This window comes from Pteropus medius, unplaced genomic scaffold (genome assembly GCF_902729225.1).
Source record: "Pteropus medius unplaced genomic scaffold, Ma_sr-lr_union100, whole genome shotgun sequence".
Lineage (NCBI taxonomy): Eukaryota > Metazoa > Chordata > Mammalia > Chiroptera > Pteropodidae > Pteropus > Pteropus medius.
The window spans coordinates 357,162-381,828 of NW_024346824.1; the positions used below are offsets into that span (position 1 = coordinate 357,162).

The 24,667-nt window shown below is 38.3% G+C and overlaps 1 protein-coding gene and 1 pseudogene across 1 annotated transcript in view; one reads left to right on the forward strand and one right to left on the reverse strand.

The window, feature by feature from the left end:
* The window catches only part of PPT1 (palmitoyl-protein thioesterase 1), a 22,346-nt gene extending 4,508 nt beyond the window's left edge, over nt 1-17,838 (reverse strand). The window contains exons 1-6 of the mRNA XM_039876648.1: nt 17,673-17,838; nt 13,777-13,886; nt 13,105-13,232; nt 12,705-12,775; nt 10,711-10,813; nt 576-666 (exon numbers count right to left, since the gene is read on the reverse strand). Of these exons, the coding sequence (XP_039732582.1) occupies nt 576-666; nt 10,711-10,813; nt 12,705-12,775; nt 13,105-13,232; nt 13,777-13,886; nt 17,673-17,796 (627 nt within the window). The 5' untranslated portion in view covers nt 17,797-17,838. The remainder of the gene's footprint in view (nt 1-575; nt 667-10,710; nt 10,814-12,704; nt 12,776-13,104; nt 13,233-13,776; nt 13,887-17,672) is intronic.
* A 4,757-nt stretch (nt 17,839-22,595) lies between these two features.
* Nucleotides 22,596-22,714, forward strand: LOC120614048 (uncharacterized; annotated as a pseudogene).
* The last annotated feature ends 1,953 nt before the right edge of the window (nt 22,715-24,667 follow it).

Below are 24,667 nucleotides of genomic sequence, written 5' to 3' on the forward strand. Positions count from 1 at the left end.
CTGTCATTGCACTCCACAGGCATTTGTCACATAGATTAAAGGTTTCTAGCCAGAAAAAAAAAACCAACGCTAAATAACAAACTGCAAATTCTGAGTGGTTTTGGTACATTATTCTGTTTTTCCCCTTTTCAAAAAAAAATTTTAAACCTCCAGATAATGCCCATTATACATGGAGCCATTCAGCTTATCAGAATCTCCCAACCTATGCTTATGCCTTGGACACACTCACTCCCCTCTGCAGTCTCTCTTCTGAGAAAATATGACCCAAAAGAGACCCACCAGGAAGGCTTCCCTCAGTAAGACAGCAGCTGTCAAGTTCCATGTAAGCCAACCCACTGAGCTTACTGTGCTTCAACCCTAGGGGGAGGGAAAAGACCTGAGGGAAAAAAGCCAAATGGATTTCAGCCTCCCTAAAAGGAACTGAATCTCAGAAACACTGGCTCCCCCAAAACCAGAACTTCTGTTTCCCAGGTTCTGCCTGGGATATTTTGGGTCAACAGTCACTGCTGATCTGTTTATAATGCTCCAATAGAAAAATGAATGTGCAGCTGTGGCAACGTGGGTTGAGTACTTACTCTCTCCTGATTAATATCTGCCAAGAAGATGCTGTGGTTGCGGTACATATCCTCCCTTATGGGGTCATGCCAGTATTCTGCTTGCACCAGGCTGCAGGAAGAAAAAGGAATGAAGGTGACCAAGCTGGAAGTCAGCAGGCCTGGGGCATGCCCTGGTGCATAGGCCACGAAAAGTCTTAAGAAGGACAAAAGACCAGAGCCTTCAGGTCCCAGGCCTTCCTTCTCATATGGAAGATAACAGTTCATCACCAAGATACCTGAGGCAAGGGTGTGATTTAACACAGCACAGAAAGCCCACAAGCTTTAGGCAAAGGACTCCTCAAAACCGTTCCCCTGCGGCACTGGGCTTTATTACACTTATCACTCCAGGTCATAGTGGCACATGCCGTCCCCTCCCACAACCCCACCTCCTTTTCCCTCCTTTGCTTCCTACTCATCCTGCAAGACTCAGCTCAGATCCCTCTACCTCTGCCTCCTCTTCATCCCCTATCTCCTCTTCATCTATTTCTTCATCCATTTTGCCATCCTCAGATTGGCAAAGCATTTATTATACTATTGAGTGGTGATACTGCTTTCAGGATTCTGGTTTGTCATGCAGTTTTTAAGAACAAAAGGCAGGTATTTGGTGCTTATAATACTATTATTTCAGACACAGGTCAGTTCTCTTCACACTCTTACTTTCTCACCAATCTCTCTCCGCTTCTCCTTCCCTTCTCTCCCAGCCCTCCCTCACCAAAACTAACGGCTTTACCACAAGTCGTCCCAGCAGCTAGTTTCCACTTAGTTCCTGCATCTACACAGCAGCATTCCCATCAGTGAGGTGTGTATGTGTATGGCAGGGCAGCGGGACGGGGGCGGGGAGGAGGGCTGAGCATGGACCTAATGAGAGAAGTCATCCGGGGAAAGGGAGAAATTAGAACATGGGTACATGGGTGAGACTCTTTATCTCAGCTGGGCAGGAAAAGAAATAAAAATTTCTACAATAGGAGCCCCCAGCCAGAGTGGAAGAGCTGCCCGGAGATGGTGGTCCTGAAAGCTCCGCTCAGCAGAATAGGATGGCACTAAGACCCAAGGGAACCAGCTATGACAGAGATGATGGCAACTCCTCACACCCAGGAGCAGACAGGACTGCAGTTAAATGAAGCCACCATCGGATTGTCCGCAGTCAAAGTGGCATTCTAGAATCTGTTTATAAATAACGTATTTGGAAGCTTTTAAATGTTTAGTTTCTCTGATTTTTAAAAATGTGATGAACTCTGAACATTTATAAAATACCGATATTAGTACTGGTCTTGTCATTTTGTTTTAGCATTGCTATTGCTTATCGTGTGAGAGTACTGGTTCCCTCCGGACTGACTATAAGCTCCTTCAGCCATGACTGTCTGGCATATAGCAGATGCTCAGCAGTAAGGGTTTGCCAAATGAAATGGTGTGATGTAGGGATGTCAGACAAGCTATGAAAGAAGTAGGCTTGACACTGAAGGAGGGGTAGGATTTAGAGAAGTGAGAAGGGAGTACAGTCAGAAGAACAAGGGAAGAAAAGCTTCGGGTCAACACTGTCAAATGCTGAGGAGTGGTGAGTACTGAGTAGACACACTTTCCACATGGGTAGCCAATCAAAGTTCCTTCAGAAAATGTAAGTGAAAGAATACAAAAGTCTTTGGATCTTGCCAGGCCAGGTTCTGGTGACCCAGAACTGCAGTAGGGAGGCCTAACGACTAAGGATGAAAGAACGAACAAAATCAGTAGTCACAGGTCACCTTTTCATGTGAAAAGGAAACAGAGCTAAGAAGGGACAACGGCAAAAAGATGAAGGACATTTTGTTTAGTAAGAAGCCTGGTGCACATGGGACAGCCAAGGGGAAGGACTTGAGGATGAGCTGAAGCTAGGAGTGCTGCAGAAGGTGGGGAGGTTGAGGAGGGGGAAGGTTCTTCAGGAGGTGGGCAGAGTAGAAACAGGTTTGTGCTATTATCTCCTTTTCACCACTGAAGGGCCCAATTCAGAGCCTTGTGAGATAAGCCTCTACCTGAGAACTGCTCTAGCCATCGTGGCTGAGAGATCATAATCATAACACCCGTATAGTAGCAGTTACATTTACCAGCCCTTTTTAGGCATTTTACACATATTAACCTATTAAATCTTACAAGAATCCCACAGGGTAAGTACTATTATTATGGCTCATGTTTACTAATGAGGCAACTATACTCAGAGTGATTAAGTAGCTTACCCAAGGTCATACTGCTAGTATTAACAGAGCCAGAACACAAATACAGACAGTCTAGCTCCAGAAGCCATGCTCTTAACCACTATACATACTGTCTCTGATGACTATGGGATGTACACAGCACCAGCTGTATGTCAAACAGACCTGGTATTTTGGTATTTTGCCTCTCTAAGCCTATTGTTTTTACAGGGTTTTTGTGAAAATTAAATAAGATATGAAAAGCTCTAGTACTGTGCCCACTCATGGTATAAATTTAGTAAAAGACAGTGCTATCAGACCTGTCATTCCATTTTGTTCTTTCTCACCCTCGCTCTGAATCCAGCTCAAGTACAGCTTACACGGGGAAATGCTGTGCAAAGGCCTAGCTTGAGAGAAACACGCCAGAAGGTAAGGAAAGGAAGCACAGAAGAGGATGTGTTGAGGTGAGGCCAAAACTCTCTAAGGAATGCCAATCTAAATCACAAGATGATTTTTGGTGGAATTTGACAAACTAATTCTAAAATTCACATGAAATTATTAAAGTCCAAGAATTGAAGAAGAGCTAGGTAAAAGGTGCTATAGTAACTTCTAAAAGTATGGTAAATGGGGTAGAAATAGACAAATGAATGGAACAGAACAGCCCAAAAACAGACTGAAGCACAGAAAACCTCAGGTAGATGAAAAAGAATAAAAAACTAAACCTTAAAAAAAAAAAGTAGGAAAATATAGGATAAGAGAATAGCTGTATGCATCAATCATAAATACTGATAAATCGGACTGAATCCATATTAAAAGCCGCTGTACCTGATGCTGGTTGTAAAACACTGTGAATGTACTTAATGCCACTGAATTCTATACTTAAAAGCGATTAAAATGACAATGTTTTACCACGACTTAGAAAAAGCCAACAAAAAAAATATATATATAGGTCTCCGCCTCCAGTTCCTGGCACAGAGCTCCTAAAACCCTCAAAATTCCCAAGTGATAAGAGCACTAGGAGCATCTTTTGTTCTACTGAGGCAGCTCTGAGTGGGCTCCTGGATGGGGCTGGTCACCAGAAAGACCAAGCCATGATTAGATCTTAGAATTTTCAGTCCCCAACCACTCTCTAGAGAGGGGCTGGAAATGGAGTTAATAATTGATCATGCCCTTGTGAAGAACTCTCAAGAGGATGGGGTTCAGAGAGCTTCCAAGTCAGCGAACACATCCACATACTGGGAGGGTGATGCACCCCAACTCCACAAGGACCCTCCTAGAATTCACTCTGTGGATCTCTTCATCTGGCTGTTTATCTGTATCCTTTATCATATCCTTTCATAAACTGGTGAATGTAAATGTTTTCCTGAGTTCTGTGAGCTGCTCTAGCAAATTAATCAAAACTGAGGAGGGGGTCATGGAAACCTCTGACTGTAGCCAAATCAGACAGAGGTTGTGGGTAGCCTGGGGACCTAGTATTTGCAATTGGCATCTGAAGTGGGATGCAGTCTTGTGGGACTGAGTCCTTAACCTGTGGCATACGATGCTATCTCCAGGTAAACAGTGTTGGAATTGAGTTAAATTGTAGTACACCCAGCTGGCGTTGCAGAGAATTGCTTGGTGGGGGAAAATCCCCCACACGTTTGGTGACCGGAAATGAAGTGTCCTGTGTAGTAGCGGAGAAGTAAAGGCGACACATAGGAGGCTCACAGGGGAGAAGACTGGGCTTTCCAACACAAGAATGTTCTCCAGAGGTTGTTATAATGAGAAACTGGAAATGCTGAAATGTTGGCTATGTGGGAATCAATAAACTGCGATTCATATAATAAAATGTCATGCAGCTGTTAAGATGAATCAACTAGATGTATATATAATAACATGTTTAGGTATTAAAAACATAATATTGAGTAAAAAAATCATCTGTAGAATAAAATGCACAATAAAATATCCATTACACAAAAGTTTAACTATACAATATAACACTATATATCGATTATAGACATGTATGTATATAATACAAAAATTTTTTAATAGAATATACTCTGATTCCTTTCACAGTGGTTGTCACTGTGAAGGGAGGGCAGAGAATGGGACCTTGGAGAGATATGCAGAAAAATTCAATTTTATCTAAAATGTTTCTGTTCTTAAAAATATCAGAGGCAAATATAGCAAAATACTAATTTTAGGTCTTAAGTACACAGTAGTTTGTTACACTACTCTCTATATTTTTCTGAACAGTTTGAAAAGTATCTGAGGGAGCTTGAGTGATTGTACGTCAGTATTTCCAGGAAAGGGTATGACAAATTGAGGGCAAAGGTGTGGGTAAAATGGGACAACTGAGGAAAAGAGTCTGAGAACCATGAGGAATAGGGTGGGGCAGGTGCATAGGCCCTGCAAAACAAGGGGCATGCAGGCTAGGAGTGGACAAGTTGGGAGAACAGGGCTGGCACAAGGGAAGACGAGAGGCCAAGGCCAGGATGACACTGGGGTGGGAGGATGGCAGGGAGAAAACAAGGAAGGAGAAATCAAGAAGGGCTGCCAGCACTCAAAGGGGAACTAGAGGGCAGATTTCACATCCAGAAGGTGAGAGGGAGCTGTTACACTCACGTTCTTCATTGCCCACACCAGGCCTGGCCAGGGCCTGCCTGGTACTGGAAAAACACTTCCTCACTGCTTACTCAGGGTTTTAGGATATCAAATTTGCTTTGCTAAGGTTAAATTATCAGAACAAGGTAAAAGACATCTTTTGGGGTCTCTCCCTAAATCAAAACTATTCTCCTTTGTGTGGAAACTGCACCCTTCCTGCCCCCACCTACCAGTTAGAGGGCGAGTATGACTGGTACCATGTGGTCCCACTTCTCCAAGCCACAGCTAATGAGAACAAGTGAGAACCTGGTCTGAGCTGGCCATGGTCCCTTCCCTAAGAATCTGAATTGGGAGGGAGAGATTCTAGCCTCTGACTGAGATAATCTCCTAAAATGAGAAGATTTAAAAACCTGCAAGCTGTACAAGGCCACCTTTCACCCTGCAGATAGCTGGAGAGGCTGGTCTGCATGGAAAGAAAAAAGCAGCAGCGACACAGAACGAGAAGCACTGACAACAGTTGGAGAGAGACTGCCTTGGCTCTTGATGGCTCTTATTTCTTGATTCCAGTCCCTCTGATGCCTTGGATACCAAATATTACTAATTTTCTTTTTAAATTTACTTGGGCTTGATTTGGTTTCTTTCTTGCAACCGGAATTCTCCGTAATACAAAGGACAGAAAACCTTGCAAAGAGAATATTGCAAAGAGAAAATGATCTCGTCATGTGTTAAAATGAGATTTTACAAAGAAACTTAAAAAACAAAAAGCAAATAACTCTATAAAATCATAAAAGTATCTTAAAAGTTAATCTGTCAATAAGCTGTTGAGAACTCAGAATGCATTTCCCAGGGAAACTGTTATAAATGGTAAGCTGTATCCTGGCTCACGGTCTAGTTCATCTATGTTATGAAACATACCTCAAATCATTCTATTCTCTTCAGCTCACTCATCTTCATATTCCCTTGCTTAAAAGATCCTAATAATAATAATAATAATAATAATAATAATAATAATAGCAATAATAGTAATAACAATAATAATTTTTAAAAAATCTCAATAGCTTCCCATGATGCTCAAAAGAAAACCCAAACTCCTTATTTGGCCTACAAGTCCCTGCATAATGTAGCTCCTGCTTCTCTGTCTAACTCTTCCCATCTATCACTAAACTCTAGTCACTTTTGGCCTACAAGCCAAACTTATCTCAGGCTCAGTGCCTTTTTGCTTGCTGTCTCCTCTGCCCGATCCCTCGTTCATTAGCTCCTCCTATGCTCCTTTCTTCTCATCCTTCAGATCTCAGCTTAAATAGCTCTTCTTCAAAGACCATTCTGCGCAAAGTAGGTACCTCTCCATTACTCTCCATCACTGCACCGTGCTTATTTCCTTCACGGCCATAGCACCATTCAAGGCTATCTAGTGCATCTGTCCACTTGGAGATCTCCTTTCCCCAGTAGTATGTTAATTCATAAGAGCAGAGACCTTAATTGTCTCATTCTCCATTAACTGTCTTATTTCCATTGTATCTGCAAGATCTAAAGCAGGGCCTGACAAACAGCAGTTCAATATTTGATGAAATTATGAATGAAATACTTTATAACTGCAACCAAAAGTTAGAGAAAACAAAACCACTGCAATACTTATCAGGAAAGGAAACAGAAAACTAAAGTTGAATCAACATTTTAAATAAGGCACCACTAGTGGTCACAGCCCAAACCCGCCTACTTCATATGAGCTGAGCACTGCACTGAAAACTTTCCCCTCAATTTGTTTTGGGGTTTCTTCACAACCCTGCGAGAAAGTACTACTATTAACCTCACACTAGAGATGAGAAGGAAATTCAAAGACACTCAAGGCCACACAGCTAGACAGTGTAGAACTGGGCCTAACAGCCCCCTAGAAAGAGGGGGTATGGAAGGTCTTATTTTTTTTGGTATGTCTGAAGATGTCTTTATTTTCCCTTCACATTTGATTGTTACTACGTGGCTCAGTAGAGAATTCTAGGTTGTAAATCACATTCCCTTAGAATTACCGCAACACTGTCATTTAGCCAAGAGGGTTGCTGAGGGAGTCTGCTGCCATTAGGACTCATTCTGCAAGTGACTTCGTTGAAATCTACTCTTTATTTCTAGTGTTCAAATTTGTCACAGGAACATACTTAGTGCGGGTCTTTTTTTATTCCTTGCCTTGGCTATTTGATGAACCCTTTCAATCTGGAAACTCGTGTCCTGTAGTTCTGAGACATTTTCTTGTATTACTTCTTTAATAATTCCAAGCCACTCTTTCCTCTGTTCTCTTTTTGAAATTCCTATTAGTCAGAAATTGAACTTCCTCAATGGCTTTTCTAATTGTTTCTGTTCGCTCCTTTTTTCTACCTCTTTGAGTTTCTGTTCTAATTTCTAAGAGATTTTTTCAACTTTATAGTCCTATACTTCTAATACATTTTAAAATTTTGCTTATCTTATTTTTAATTTTCCAGAACTCTCTTATTTTCCGATTGTTGGTTTTACTTGCATTCTGTTCAAGTGTCATGGATACGATCTCTTACCTCTGGAGATAATTACAAGTGGTGTTTTTTTTTAGGTTTTCTTCTGCTCCTTGAATTGCCATCTGTTTCTTCTAAGTTCTTTTTAACTTTTTGTTTGTTTTGGTCTGCCTTTTATGTTAGAAGCTTTCCTCAGATGTCTGACGGGGGGTCTTGGCTCACTGTCCATATTTAAATGAGGTACTACAAAGTTAACTGGAAGCTCTTCACCTCGGCAGAGCCTGTCTACTGCTGGCTTCACTACATGGTAGTCGGGAGGAGTCCTGACTTGCTGGAGGATGCCAAAACATCAACCTGTAAGTATTTTCTCTGGGGCCAGTCAGCTTTTCCAGGGAGGGGTCCAAAAAACTTCTGCCTAGTACATGATAAGCCTGGCTGCTATCATTCTGGAAGGCAAGTGGAAGAAAGGGGAGTAGAAGGAGATGAATTTCCAATATGGCTTCTTACCACCAATCCTGTGCTTGTTATCTTGGAGTCTGATGCTACTCTAGTTAAACTGCTCCTGAGAACAAATTTTGCTTCTCTTGTCAGGGACAGGGGAAGAGCAGTCGCTTGGATGTGCACTTAAGGGAACTGGGGAATCCGATCATTCCTTATATAGATTTTCAACAAAAAGTCCTGTTTTTAGTGCCTTGCATTTATCTCTACCTTCCAAAGTATCTTATGCATCTAATTCCTGAACATTTTTGGAGCTGTAAAAAGTGATTCTCTTCTTGTCAGTGCGTCCCTCTACAGACATAAAGGCATCAGCTTTTTCCGCTCTGCTAAAACAGTTATCACTCCTTCATCTGCTCTCTGTCTTTCAAAAACATGTTGACATCCTTTATTACCTCATATTTCCTCTCCTGTTCTCTTTGCCCTTGTGGATCTATCACTTTTTATTCTTTTGTTACCATTTTATTAAAGTGTAAGGAAGAAGTGAAGATAAACACATCGATCTTCCACTTTTAATCAGTACTTATGTGTCACTGTCCTCCCAGTTCTCTACTGACTGTTCACTTATAGTGACTAATAATTCTGATTGCCAAAGGTTGTCTTTGGTTCGCAAAAGAAATGCAAAGAAAAGGATGAATTTTTCTGAGGCATCTGAGATACAATCAAGAATAAAGTCTAAAGAGGCCATATATATCCATGAGAACAGAGAATATGGAGGACATATATAACCAAGCTGTGACTAGTCAAACCAGGTAAGAGGTAAAGCTTTGTGGTTTAAACTGCCTGCAAGGGAAATGGAGATACAAAGTATCCTACTTTTCTTCACTGACCATCAGGTGGCACTGTTGACCCAAAACAGCTTTGTGCCTTTGAGTCTAGCCAACAGGAAGTAAAGGAAAAGAGCTAGTTGCAGGGTGTTTCTCTATGTGAGTCACTCACAAGTCTGTCCCTTGGGAAATGGCTTCAAGAAAGTGTTGTACTGAAGAGTTGTTAGTAGGCAATAATGATACACTTGAAAAACCCATAGGATAGATACCATAACCATACTAGTTGATCTCAAATCTCAATTATCACCTAGAATACTACAGACCTACTGAATCTGAATTTCTAGAAATGGAGCACTGGAATCTATTTTTAATGAATTTCCCAGGGATTCAGATGTATATTTTAGTTTGAAAACAACTGAACAAGAACACACTCCAAAAGTGTTTCTGTATGTTTTTAAATACCCAAACACATTTAAATAGTTGGGGACATTGATATAGGAGACTAACCCCTCACTGCTGACAACATAAAGAATCTGTCCTCCTTGTGGAGAAAAAGGAATCCTTCTACACTGCTGGTGGGACTGCAAATTGGTACAGTCACTATGGAAAAAGTATGGAAGTTCCTCAAAAAACTAAGAATTGATCTACCATATGATCCAGCAATCCCTCTATTGGGTATTTACCCCAAACACTTGAAAATCCATATCAAAAAAAGATATTTGCACACCGATGTTCATAGCAGCATTATTCACAGTGGCCATGACATGGAAGCAACCACAGTGTCCTATGATAGATGACTGGCTAAAGAAGCTGTGGTACATAAATACAATGGAATATTACTCAGCCATAAGAAGAGATGAAATACTACCATTTGCTACGACATGGATGGACCTCGAGATAATCATGCTAAACAAAATAAGCCAGACTGAAAAAGTTGAAAATCACATGATATCACTTATATGTGGGATATAAACCTAAAAGCAACAAATGAACAGGACAAACAAACAGAGACTCAGGGAAATGGACAATGGGCGAGTGGTTACCAGAGGGTAGGGGACGGGGGAGGAGGGGAAAGGTAGATAGGGTAAAGAGGGTCAAATATAGCGGGGTAGGGGGAGGGTGAAGTGGGTAAAGGAGGTCAAATATATGGTAGCTGAAAGAAACTGGACTTTGGGCGGTAATCACACAATAGAATATATAGATGTCAAATTATAATGTACACCTGAAAATTATATAATTGTATTAACCAATGTTGCCCAAAAAACTTAATATATATATTTTTAAAAAGCAAATAAAAAAAGATAAAAGCAAAAAAAAAAAAAAGAGAATCTGTCCTCCAATATTAACAATAATTCCCTGGGTTTGGTATTTTCTAAAGGCTTTCAGTTTATTTTTTAAAGATGGAAATTGATTCTGTTGTAATTACATTCTTCCTATACAGAAAATGAGCTCCCTTTTAGAGCAGTTTTAGGTTTACAATAAAATTGAGCAGATAATACAGAGATATTTACCAAAAAGATCTCATTTGAATATCACTAGCAACTACACCTAGAATCACTGTTAGCATGAAAGTCAGCATGATACTTTCATGCAGTGACAGTTCTGTGTCCTTTCACTTAATCATACATACTGTTCTTGGACAGCTTTGTTGTAAGCCCCAGCATTCAGTGTTTTTCTGATCAACTCACAGACGTGAGAGCTCTCTCCTGGGCACCGAGGGAGTCCAAAAACTCCTAGAGGAGTAGAAGACAAATACCCATCCCTTCATTAATCATGTGCTGAATACCTACTATGTACAAGGCACTGTGAGAAACAAAAACAAACCAGAGCTTGACTCTGATCTCATTCGTGTAGTCTACAAGAAAATAATGTATTGAGGATTAATACTATAACCAGCTTCTTCCTGCTAGCACCACATTCTTTCCTGCCCAAGGTCCTTTGCACCTGCTCCTTCCTGGAGGATGTAGAGGTATACCTCGGAGATACTGCAGGCTTGGTTCCAGACCACCACAATAAAGTAAATATCGCAATGAAGCAAGGTGCACAAATTTTTTGGTTTCCCAGTACATATAAAGCTACGTTTACACTTTACAGTTATCTATTAAGTGTGCAATAACATTATGTTAAAAAAAAAAAAACCAAAGTACATACTTTAATTAAAAATAACTTATTGCTAAAAAATGCTAACCATCATCTGAGCCTTCAGCAAGTTGTCATCTTTTTGCTGGTGGAGTATGGATGTTGAGGAAATGCAGTATCCGTGAAGCGCAGTAAAGCTAAGTGCAATAAAATGAGGTATGCCTGTACAACTTTTCTTGCTGCTTCAGTGGCTGGACTCATTCGCACCTCGCAGGCCTTAGCTTAGAGAAGGCACATCTGACTACCCTAACTCAAGTAGTGTCCAACCCCATTTCTTTCCCCTCCCCCAGTTACACTTTCATCCTCATCAGTGTCCTCATTAACATTTTTGGAGGGTACCAGGCATAGATCAATATATTGACAATAATTAATTTAATCCTCAAAACTACCCTATGGAATAGAAATCATTATTTGACCAATATTACAGATCAGAAACTTTAAAACAGAGAGGTTCTAAACATCTTCCAAGGTTAGACAATAAGTGATAGAGCCAGGAGATGAACACAGGCAGTTCAGAGCCCACACCTTTGACAAATACAACCGCAATGCTATCCCTCAAGTAGTAACCCATGATTTTTCATCATACTTACCATTGTCTGTATTTATTTTGTTTGTTTCATATCTATTCTCTCCCCTACCCCAACTAGAATGGATGTTTCATGAAGGCAGGGACCTTGTCTGTCTTGTTTCTAGGTTTTCAATAAATATTTGTTGAACAAATGAATGATAAACCTATTTTTTACCAACTTGCATTTAAATAATACCTGCACTTTTAGAAAATATTTTCCTACCTATTATTTCACCTTAGTCTCTGAAAAATTCCCACAAGATGGGCAGGGCCTTATTTTATTTTCCATCATTTGTAAAAAGGACCTCAGATACCAAACTACTTGCCCATCAGTAACAATTAATTGGGTGAATCCAGTTTCCTGATTATAAGAAGAATCCTTCTGCTTCTCCAGTATACTAGCTAATAGCCATATCCATCAGAACAAAGATAAAGTTCTATTCTAAGGACACATTCTTCCCCCAAAGTAATAATTCTGCTTAAATAGAAAACCTGTTGTGTTTTTTTTTTTTTGAAGGATTTAATCTCTTCTGTTATTTTACAGACAAAAACTTAGACACTCTTCTTCGCCTAAGCCTAAATTCAACAGGACATCACCAATGTCAGAAAACAGGAAAAATTATTAGACTTTCCTAATTCCTTAACCACCACCTGCTACGTGGCTGCAACCATCTCACCTCCTGGAAATCATCTCAATTAAACTGGGAAGAAGTAGATAGTAACCTACTGATTTGTTCTGGAATTCTAACTCTCTTCCTATTTTTTCAGGAATGCTGGCTAATCTGTAATAAGCTGGAAAAACAGGATTTTGCAAAGATGGCTGACTTTTGTACAAAGAGAGCTGCAAGAATTTTTAAAAATCAAGTGGTCATATAGGTTAGAACAGAGAAAAAAGGAGGCAAAGAGACCAAAGTTACCTTGATGTTGTCCCCCAACTGAGATTAGATTGATCATGGGAGGCGAGGGACATCTCTGAGCCACTGCCCTCCTGGAGAAAAAAAAAAGTAACAGTTCCCACTGACAGATGGAAATGTATCATTAACAATCAACTTCTCAGATTAATCTACTTAATTTTTTGTGGTTTCCCAATGCCACAGAGTTTCAGGATTTTCCTCTGATGTGGCAAACACAAATATTATTCTTTCATAGAAAACAAATTAAGCTCTATAAAGCTTTTTACATGGAGATATTTTAGAGCAGTTTCTCTTCCAAGATAGGTGAAGATCCCAAAAGAATTAGAGGAGTGGATCCATCTGAATAAAAGGGGGAAAAAATCAATTCCATGTAAATGGTTTGATATAACAGAAAGGCACTTACAGAAATTGGCCTCCCTGAGAGAATCCCATAGCATTGTAGCCTTGCTTCAACTTAGGGTCCTTAGCAAGAATCTGACATGCTGTTGTTACTTGAGAATTGACATTCAAGAAGAAGCTGTTCTCCATATCCTAAAAGAGGAGCCATAGAGAAGTGAAAAGATGGGGCTGAAAACAATGCTGACATCTTCTCTAAAAGGTGAACTTGTTTAGGTTGGTATCCTCACTTAAACCACTCAAGAGTTAAAGTATCATTGTATATATATATATATTATATATATATATATAAAATATATATATATAAATAAAATATATATTTTATTTATATATATAAATAATATATATATACAATGAAATATATATTATTATTTTTATATATATTATTATTTTATATATATTATTATATATATATTATTATTTTTATATATATTATTATTTTATACAATAAAATATATATTATTTGTATATATATAAATAATATATATATATACAATTTATATATATATAAACAATATATATATATTTATTTATTTTTTGGCAAGAGATGAGAATGTTGTTGTTGTTGTTTTTCATAGTATAATTTGCTGCTGAAAATACAAGGTAAAGGATTTTATTAGTACACTCCATAAAATTAGTCAGCAAACCTTCAAAGGAACAGAGCTGTGAAGGGCCTTACCTCTATCAGGGTCTTCCCAATCTCTAGAGATAAGACGTAAATTCCAGGTATTTTCATTTCCACCATTTTTTTGATAGCACCCATGCTTAGGGGATTACAACAGCTGTCTCCTAGACAACAAACACAATGGTGGGAACTCATGAATCAAAACATTATTTATTTAAAAAAAAATTTATGCTTCCAAGGGCATATCAAGAATGTGGAAAGACAACTACAGAATGAGAGAAAATATTTGCAAAACATATATCTGATAAGGCTTTGATATCCAGAATATACAAAGAACTCTTACATCTCAACAATAAGATAACCTATTGAAAATGGAAAAAGGAGTTGAACAGACATATTTCCAAAAATGACCTACCAATGGCCAATAAGCACATGACAAGATGTTCAACATCATTGTCATTAAGGAAATGCAATATCAAAACTACAATGAGAGACCACTTCACACCTACTAGAATGGCTTTAATAAAATAATTAATTAATGAAAAATGAAAAAATAACAAGTGTTGGCAAAGACATGGAGAAATAGGAACACTTATACATTGCTGGTGGAAATGTAACATGATGCAGCCACTGTAAAAACAGATTGGCGGTTCCTCAAAAAGTTAAACATAGAATTACCATATGACCCAGCAATTTCACTTCTAGGTATATATCCAAGAGAAATAAAGATATATCCATACAGAAACTTGTACCTGAATGTTTACAGCAGCATTATTCCAAAAGGTGGAAGTGACCCAAATGTCCACCAATGGATGAATGGATAAACAAATTGGGTAGACATATAGAAATATATAAATAGAATAGTATTCAGCCATAAAAAGAAATGAAGTACTGACACATGCTACAATGTGGATGAACTTTGAAAACATTATTATAAGTGCAATAAGCCAGGCACAAAAGGTCACATATTGTACAATTCCTTTTACATGCTATATCCATTTTAGGTAAATCCATAGAGACAGAAAGCAGAGAGTGGTAGGAGGGGAAATGAGGAGTGATAACTTAATGTGTACAAGTGTTTTCTGGGGTGATGAAAAATTTTGAACTAGAGAGAAATGGTGGTTGTACAACATTGTGAATATACTAAAGGCCATTTTATTATGGTTCATTGTATGTTACATGAATTATACCTCAATTAAAAAAACATTTTTGAATGTTTAGCTCACGTTTATCAAGTAATAAACTTCAAAAGCAGAAGTGCCTATTCCCCTCCCGTATCATCAGGTATATTTGGGGTTAATAGACTTAAAAGCGGTTTAGAATCAGATTTCTCTTTAGGGCTGCGACTAGGGTAAAACAAGTGAAGCACCTAGGACACAAAATTTAAGGAGGCACCACTGCCAGGTTTGTGCAAGTGCTGACCCTAAATTTGCACAAATTAGAGCGTGTGCTTCCTTAAATTTTATACTCTAGAACATTTTGATGGTTGCAATTGGGAAGGGGAGGATGGATGAAAACGAGGAAGGGATTAAGCTGTACAAATTGCCAGTTATAAAAACAGTCATGGGGTTGTAAAGTACAGCACAGGGAATATAGTCAATAATATCATAACTATATATGGTGTCAGATGGGTACTAGATTTATTGGGGGTGATCACTTCATAAGTTATACGAACATCTGATCACAATGTTTTACACCTGAAACTAATATAATATTGTATGTCAACTGTAACTGAAAAAAAAATTTAATTATTTAAAAAATTTACACCCTATGCACTTACTTGTCTCACCCAAGGCCTAGTCCTATTTCAAGGAACCAGAACTGAAAACTAGAAGAAAGTGACAGGCCACTGAGTAGGAGATGTAGGCTGAGATCATTTACCATTTTAATTTAACCATCCCATTTTCAACCTGAGAGGAAGGTTAAGAATTAGTTTTTAAAGAAGAAAAGCTAAGGCCTACAGAATCTTCTATTTCTCTCATAATAACACTCATGGCACTGAACTGTAATTGTTAGTTATTTAACTGCCTCTCTATGGACTGACTGTGCTCTGGGAGGACATGGAGCATCTTGTGTTCTCTTTTAACTCCACTGTAGCAGCCCCAGAACCCGGCACAAAACCTTGAAAGAACTGTCTACATTTGCTGACTCTAATTGCTCTCTGAACATTTCTCTTTAATCCATTCCAAGAAGGCTCTCATTCTCGCCACTCCCCCAAAACTGCTTTTGCAAGGATCTTTAGTCAACTTTATACTGCTACATCCAATAACCAATTATCAGCCCTTATCTTACCTGAGCTGTCAACAACATTCCATATAGTTGATTACTTCTTTCTCCTTAAAACATTTTCATCTGTCTTCCAGAACATTGCACTCTCCTGACTTTCCTCTACCTCCCTGTTGTTCTATCACTGTCTTTGTTAGTTTCTCCTCACCTCTTTAACCTCCATATGTTGAGAGTGCCTCAGGGGACTCTCAGATCTCTTCCCTCCTCTGTGTAAGTACACTCACTCCCTAGGTGATCTCACCCAGTCTCATGGCTTTAAATACCAGCTATATGCTGAAGGCTCCCGGAACTTAAATCTCCAGGCTGTATTTCTGTCCTAGACTCCACACTCCAAATACCTCTATATCTCCTGGATGTCCAACAAACATCTCAAATTTAATAAGCCCAAAAGTGGACTCTCGATCTTTTCCTCACCCCAAATTTGCTCCCCTACAGGCTTCCCCATTTTGGTAAAATGACAACTTCATCCTTGTTATTGTTCAGACCAAACTCATGGAGTCATCCTTAATTCCCTTCTTTCTCTCATTCCACATCTCATCTGTTAGAAAATTCCATTGGTTCCACCTTCAAAATATTCCAAACTTCGACCACTTCTCAACATCTCCATACTGTTTCAAGTCATCATCTCGTTTAAATTACTGCAATAGCTTCCTAAACTTGACTTTCTGCAAATGTCCATGACTCCCTACAATATAATCATATAGTCTCAATATAAAACTTGATTGGTCCTTTTAAAATGCAAGACAAGATCATATCACTCATCTCAACACTCCCATTCAAGGGCTTCCTACCTCATTCTAGCCAAAGTCCCTACAGTAGCCTCAGTAGGCCCACCAACATCTGAACCATCCCCACCTAAATCCCGATTTTCTTCTCCTTGCTCACTCAGTTCCAGCCACACTGATCTAAATGTTATTTCTTGAGTATACCAGACATACTTCTGCCCCAGGCCTTTGCATTCGCCGCTCCTTTTACCAGATAGCCAGCCACATGGCATCTTCCTTGGTCTACTTCAGGTTTTTGCTCAGATGTTACTTTCTCATTGAATACTTTCCTGATCTTGCTCAACAAAATTGCAAGCCCCATCTTCGGTTTCTATCTCCTCTCTGCTTTATTTTTTTCCATTGCACTTACATCATTTGACATATTATATGTTTTACTTATTTCTTTATAGTCTGTCTCTCCCATTTAAAAGTTCCAAAAGAGCAAAGAAGTGTCTGTTTCATTCACTACTGTATCCTCAGCATCTAGTAGGTCTCAATAACTATATGTTAAATGTATAAATGAACTATAGGTGCCTAACAAATCTCTGTTCAGTGTGTGAACGAATAAAAGGATGAATGCCCGGGTCACATGGCCACTGCCCCGCTCTCGTGAGCAAGTGCCAGATTCTGCACCCTAACGCCACTGCTATGAGGATTACACAAGGACAGCAATTAAAGCTCCAATGCAGTACGCAGCCTTCTGTGAGCGCTCACCAAAAGACAGTTCCTTCCCCTCCTTCCTTTCCGATGTAGAGTAGCCCCCAAATTCTCACGTAGGGCCAGCCGGGTGCTGTGTGACCACGGTCTTCGCCCTCGGCACTCGCACTTTGCAGACGCGAACCCAGGATTTAAGAGGGAAAGAGTCGCCAAACCGTTTTGCCCCTCCTCTCAGTCACTCACCCATCCCATGCCAGATCACCAGCGGCAGCGGCGCCGGCAGGTCAACATGCCCTAGCGCCAGGGCACCGCAAGACCCCGGCAGAAGAGCGATGGCCAAGAGGCAGAAGGCGCTGGGCGACGCCATCTTGGCACAATCACGTGACCACGTTCCCACAGCGCGGGCCTGGCGCGGGCAGGACAGAAAACATCCTCCACGCCTCCGTCTTGGCTACTGGGCTGGGTGGGCGTTGCCCCTGGCGTGTTGCTGTAGTAGACTATCCACTGCTGTGAGTCAAAATGAATGCTAATATTTATTCAGCTCTTACTGCACATCAAACACTATTCTAAGTGCTTTACATCTGTTAACTGATGTATCGTGATAACCGTATACACGTCTCCCCATTTTACAGTCGGGACGCTGAGGCGCTGAGAATTTGGGTAAGATGCCAAAGTCACAGAGATAGCAAATTGGTGGTTTCAAAGTCGGTGCTCTTAACCACTGCCTTTGGAAGAAAAACACTTTGAGGAAATAAGAAGTCAGGACTCAGCTCTCTATTAGGAAGGGACAGGAGGGATAATTTCCAGCCAAGGCCAATCAAGGCAGGGGGTGGTATTTATTAAGGATCTCGAAGGAAAGATGAAATGCGGGAGGACTGGAATGAGCTAAGGCAGAGTGGAGGAAAAATGTTTTCTGGAAATGGCAGGGTTTTCCAGACTGACAAGAGCAACTGTTGGATGTATAATAGTGATAGAAAAAAAAACTCTGCCACTTCTGGTCTGATCTCAGAGCTGGGTTATTGCAGGAGCCCCTCGCCTACCATTTTTCCCTTTCCATCCCTCTTTAATCCATTTTGTGTTCTATTGCCAGATTCATTACCTCTAAATATTTTCATCGTAGATCTCTATTCAAGGGTTTTTTTTTTTTAAGAAAAACATTGAAATAGTTTAAATAGAGGATTTAAGTAAATTAAGGTGTATCCACTATGGAATGGAATATTATGAGGCAGGTTTTATAAATGATAAGGTAGGTTTATATATAGGACATGATAAATATCTTCAGTGTATTGTAAAGGAAAAGCTGGTTACACACTCACCTGAAGCCCTTTACCTGATGCTGTTGGGATTGTTGGTTACTTGTTATTGATAAAGTCAATTAAAATGCAGAATCATAAAGCATTATACAAAATACAGTTTTGTTTTATTTTAAGAAAAATAAGTTTCGTGTATGATAAACTTTTTTTAACTTATAAATGTAAGTTACTTTGCCAATCTTTTGAGATAGGCTCAGGCTTTTTCTGTGATAATGGGGTCTTTGAAGTGCTTCTTGGAGTGATTTGTACTTCTTGCCTTTAATAAATCATCAATGATTTCTTCAAATGTTTCTTTAAAATGGAGCAATAACTAGAAGACACTTGTGAAGCAATCTGAAAGTAAAATTCTTATAGATTTGTAGCTGTTCCAATCACAAATTTCTCACACATACTTAATTTAACAATTTTTAGCAACTTGCCTTTAACGAGTCTTTCCAAAGCATTCAACTTAGTTTTCATAGAAACATCTCTTTTATCTTTCATATGTTTTCATGATTTAATTAGATTACAATAGCAAATTTTACTGATATCAATAAGTGGAATAAACCCAACTGACATTTGGTAGTCATGCTCAACTGGCAGAAATAGAACTACCCAGAATTTCTCAAAAGTAGCCTCCTAGCCATGTTTAGCATGCTGTGGGCATCAGTAAGTACATTTTAAGATTGAAAGAGTAGGTGAAATAGAAATTAAGAAAGTAACTGTATTTTTGAAAAAGTATATGTGTTGGGGTAATGGTTACACCACTCTATACTTAGTAAAATCACTGGATTGTACAAATGAAAGAGGTGAATTGTATGGCATATAAAACCTACCTTAATAAAGCTATTCCTTCAACATATATGTATTCACATATATCTAGTGATGTTCACTGAAAGGCCAAAGCACTGACAAGAAAAAAAGAAAAATTTATAAAAATATCAGAGAATGTTAAAAGTAATATTCTTGGGGCTCATATTATGAGGAACTTTCACTTTTACTTTATACATTTCTGTATGCTTTGAATGTTTACAGAAAGGATACATAACTTTTATTTTTTCCTAAGTTTTTCTCCCCAGTTTTACTGATATAATCTACATACAACATTGTATTAGTTTAAGTTGTACAACACAATGATTTGATATAAGTATATATAACTTTTATAATTAGAAAAAATAAATATGTACATTAAAAAGTATTGTACTTCTAGGTTAAGATAATGGAATAAAGCTTTCTCACAGACTCTGTTTCCACCAATACCTAAGAAAGTTTAAAGTTAAAATTTTATCTACAGAAAACAAAGAGTAACAGCTCAGTATCTTAAATTCAACAGATTGCAGGCAAGGAAAGAAATAGATTTTGGCCTGGAGCTTGTCAAGTCTTCCAATCCTGCCTCCATTCCATCAAAACTCATACTGTTAGGTTTACAAAATCCTGGAAATTAACATATACATATGCACATATGTTCTAAGAGAAAAGAAAATTAAGTGGTTTCCTTATCTTTCACCTCTTCTCTCTGGAAAGGTGAAAATGGCTAGTGGGGAGAAGGTGAAATGAGAAGTGAAGAACAGACTATCTCTTTTAGGAAGCAGTGAAGAATGCAGGAAAGCATACTGAATTGGAGGAGATTCCAAAGAATGAGGCTCTTTCCTATAGAATTGAGATACCCCAAGCCTTAGTAGAGTGAACTCTGGAATAGACACTTAAAACTTCAGTGATTGCAGAACTTAGATATTCTAACAAAGGCTGCTCAACACCTCCCGACTCTGCCCTGTCCCTTCCTTCAGATAAGTTTACAAATCATAAAAAAAGTGCATGCAGCCTAAAATAAAAGCCCTCAAATTTCAGTTCAGTAGGAAAACCAAACCAGTTTCAGATAAAGTGGGAAGAAATTGAGGAGGCAAGTAGAGAAACAGAAAAAATTCACCCAAGTGCTTTGAGCTCAAGAAAAACCTAAAAAGAAAATGAGCTCAGTAAACTAAGAACTCAAAAATGAGACAATAAAACACCTGAAAGAGATGAATAGGGAAACTGCACATCTGATAAAGCATGGACCAAAACAATATTATTAGAGAACTAAAGAAAAAAAAATGGCAAGGAACAGAATAGACATAGCTGGAAATGGAATGATTGATGTGGAAAAAAGTTGAAATAATCATGATAAAGGCAAACAAAAATCACAAAGAGATTCGAATAATCAGGGAGAAGCTCATAAATTTGGAAGACAGGTTATTGGTGTTTCTGGAATGGAGAATTTATTTGTGCCTTTTTTTTTTTTTTTTTTGCATTGCTTAAATTTTTTATAATGAAAATGTATTATTTTTATAAGACCGATAAGCTGATTTTTTTAAAAACAAAGCAGAATGAAAAACAAACCTTCAACATTTCTCCTTAGTCCTCAGGATATGGATAAGCTTTTGTATTCAAATTAAAAACCCAAACAATTTTCTAAACCTACCTTCCTTTACTCTCATATCAACAGGGCTTATCCATAAGAAAATCCCTGCTTCTGCTCCTTTTCCCAAATCATTTTTACCATCTAGAATAGGCTCACCATCCTTATTTTATCTAAACAAATACAACCCATCTCACAAAGCTCAACCTCTGGTCTATCTGTTCCATTGACCTCTTCAGAGCTCACCCCTCTCCCTGCCCAGTATTTTTTAATCAAATAATAATTTAAATGATTTATGTAGAGAAGTACCAACAGAGTTCTTATTTCCTCTGGATTTGGTTTTAAGAGGAACCATGAAATGAGAGACAAGTTCTTTCGATTTAAGTCAATTCAATTCAGGTTGTTATTTTAATGAGAAGCTTCTGAAGCTTATTAATATTATAATAGGAAGTGAGAACTTGCAAAGCTTAAATTTCAATGGAATTTCAAAGAATACTGAAGTTAATAAGATATATATCCATTCCCTAAATAGACAAGGAACAATGGGAACATGGAGAAGTATCTGAATGTTCATAAAGGGTTTCAGTTTTATTTTTTGCACACAAGTAATGAAAACGCTTTTTATAGATTAAATTTTTTAATAAAGTTGCTTGCTATTAAAAAGTTTATTAATAATCAAGATCTATATATCTACTGGCTTTTCAATAAAATGAACAGATTTCACTAAGTGACCACATATAGTAAATACTCTTAGACTGAGAAATAATTTATTTCCATCATCTGGGCCATGAAAAAAGACCATGATACCATTACTTGTTGACAGCAATGGATAAAAGTAATACCAAGATTTCTTTATTTGTTGACTCCTAGAGCTGCCGAAATGATATTAAAAGTGAAAAAGTTATATTAGACATGTCATCTACATTTAAAACTTTTGAGAAAATGCTTTCATCTTCTTGCACAGTGGAAGAGGATGTCATTTTTTAAAAATAATATTCCAACGATTTTTAAATATTTCAAAAATTTTTACAATACATAGACACATACAATTTTTAAACTTTAAGAAAGGCATACAAGAAAAGATAGTTTCTCTTCCTCTCCATTTCTTACTAAGTCTCACTTCCTAGAAGCAATTCTGTTAATTTCTGTTCTTTAGCTTTCCTGATGTTTATCATGATTTCCTCAATCAGCATAATTATCAGTTTACTAATTTTAAACCATCTCTCAACAGTAAAGATAAATTAACACATTTTCTCTTCTTTCCACTTCTCTCCACCTCTAAATTTGTTAATTGTAAATATTTATAACATTATATTGGTGACTACATACAAAATTTGTATATAAATTGACGAAAAATTAAAAACCCAAACCCACCATTTGCCATACTATAATTTTATAAATACAAACTATAGAACCAGGTAATATAATTAGATCTTCAGTGATGAAAATATATTCTTATGTCATTAAAACTGTGTAACTCACTACGGCCATGCTACACTGAACAAGCCTGATCCCATCTGATCTCGGAAACTAAGCAGGGTCAGGCCTGGTTAGTAATTGGATGGGAGACTAACTAGGAAGACCAGGTGCTGTAGGCATAAGAAATTAAAAAATAAAGGATTGTAAGCTAACAAGGTCCTTGCAATCTGTGAGGTCAACCAAGGGTTGCCTTGCCTAAAAGGATAAAAAATAAAAACAAAACTTTGTAACTCAGAAGGGAGCCTTCCGTGTATCAGGATCTTATGGATCTTTTATTATGTTTTTTTCCCAAGATTTTTTCACTTTGTCTGGTCTTATACTTCTATTACACATATGGTCCTCCTTGATAGATACCATTTTTGTTATGCTGAACTATATCTATGAGTAACTTTTTCACATAGAGTATGTGGTGTTAAACATTTTGAGTTCTCAATTGTTTCCTGTTTTGCCTTCACATTCAATAGGCAGTGTGGCTAGGTGTATTATTCTGACAAAGACTCTCTCCTTGACCAAATTTTAGATGAGCTTCTCTGAGCCCTCTTTTTGACTATTCCTCACCCTTTGGCTCTGTCCTCAGACTGCTTAGCCCAGTTCTAGCAAGAATCCTAAGTAAGTTTAGCAAGAATTACCCGCTATCTTTGATATCTAATCACCATTAATATCTGATCGAGTTCCTCTTATTCTCCTCCCTTGATGTCTAAGTACTTGGCCTGCTTTTAGCAAGAATCCCATTAGACAAACTTGTCAAGAATCCCCCTACCTCAATGTCTCCTTTTAGTCATTTTCCTTCTACTGATCTCCTCATGCTGATTTTTGCCTATAAATCCCCAGCTGTCTTTGCTGTATTTGTAGTTGAGCTCAGTTTTACTGAAGCTTCACTCCCAGATTGCAATAGTACTCAGTAAAATCCATCCTTACTGCCTTTACTAGTGTCTGGCTGGCTCTATTTCCCTAAGTTCAAATACTTCGTCCCTCACAACTTTGAAGACCTTCATTGCTAAAGATGACAAGTCTCATTCCTTTATAAAGAACTGTTTTGTTTGCTTATTTTGCTTTTTTTTTTTCTTTTCGGATACCTGGTTACCCAGTCATATTCCTGTGTAGAGAACTATCCTGAACTTCCTCTGCATATGTATTTTTCCAATAAGCCTATTCCTTAATCTTGAGCTATATATGAGCAGGAGGTACATATCAAATCATCAGGCAGCATTCTTTGTAGGGTGCATGGGAAGCAGGCAGGCAGTCTGGTGACCTCTATAACTGACTCCATCGTGAGGGAGGAGTATACTTTTCATGAATTGTGCCTGAGTGAAGCTGCCGTTCTCACCTTCCTTTCTTTTATGTAAGTCTGATCCGCTTTTTTGTGAGGCTGAATTTTCTCTTTAGGATATCTCTAGGAACCAGCTTCAGGCAAATCCCCACTGTCTTCAGAGAGCATCTATGCTGTGATTAGCAGACAAACCCTTAAAAAAAATGTGGTTGGTTCTTCCTTTGGTTGATGGCTGTGTCAGATTGTCTGGAAATTCATACCATTTACTCTCTTCTGAGCTCTTTGATATCACAGGGACTGGCCATTTGGGATCTGCCTTTTTCAAAATCCCTTACCAGTGGACTTCAGGTTAGTGCCAGCCAATGAAAGCCATTCAAATGAGATTTGGAAAGCAAATGAGAAGCAGAAGCCATAAATTATTGCTCCTTGGGCAGCAGGAGAAAGGCTAAAGGTTTTGCAGTGGCTTCAAATAGAGCCAGACACTAGTTAAAGCCAGTAAGGACAAATTTTATTCAGTATTTCCCCATGAATCACCCACCTTGGTGCCACATGCAGCAGTAATCATTTCAATTCTTAAAACTTGTGACTCTTTGAAAACTAGTGGCAAGTATGAGAGCAAAGAATGACTTTCCCTAACCTTCAATCCTCTAGTTCTTCTAGTGGTTAGGTAAAATAGCTATTTCCCTGAAATAAATTCCGTCTTGCTTAAAATATCTAGAGTAGTTTCTCTTTCCCTGACTACTTCCCAACTGACATAGTGACAAAGACAAAGAGAGCTGGGAATATAAACATTCTTTGAGAT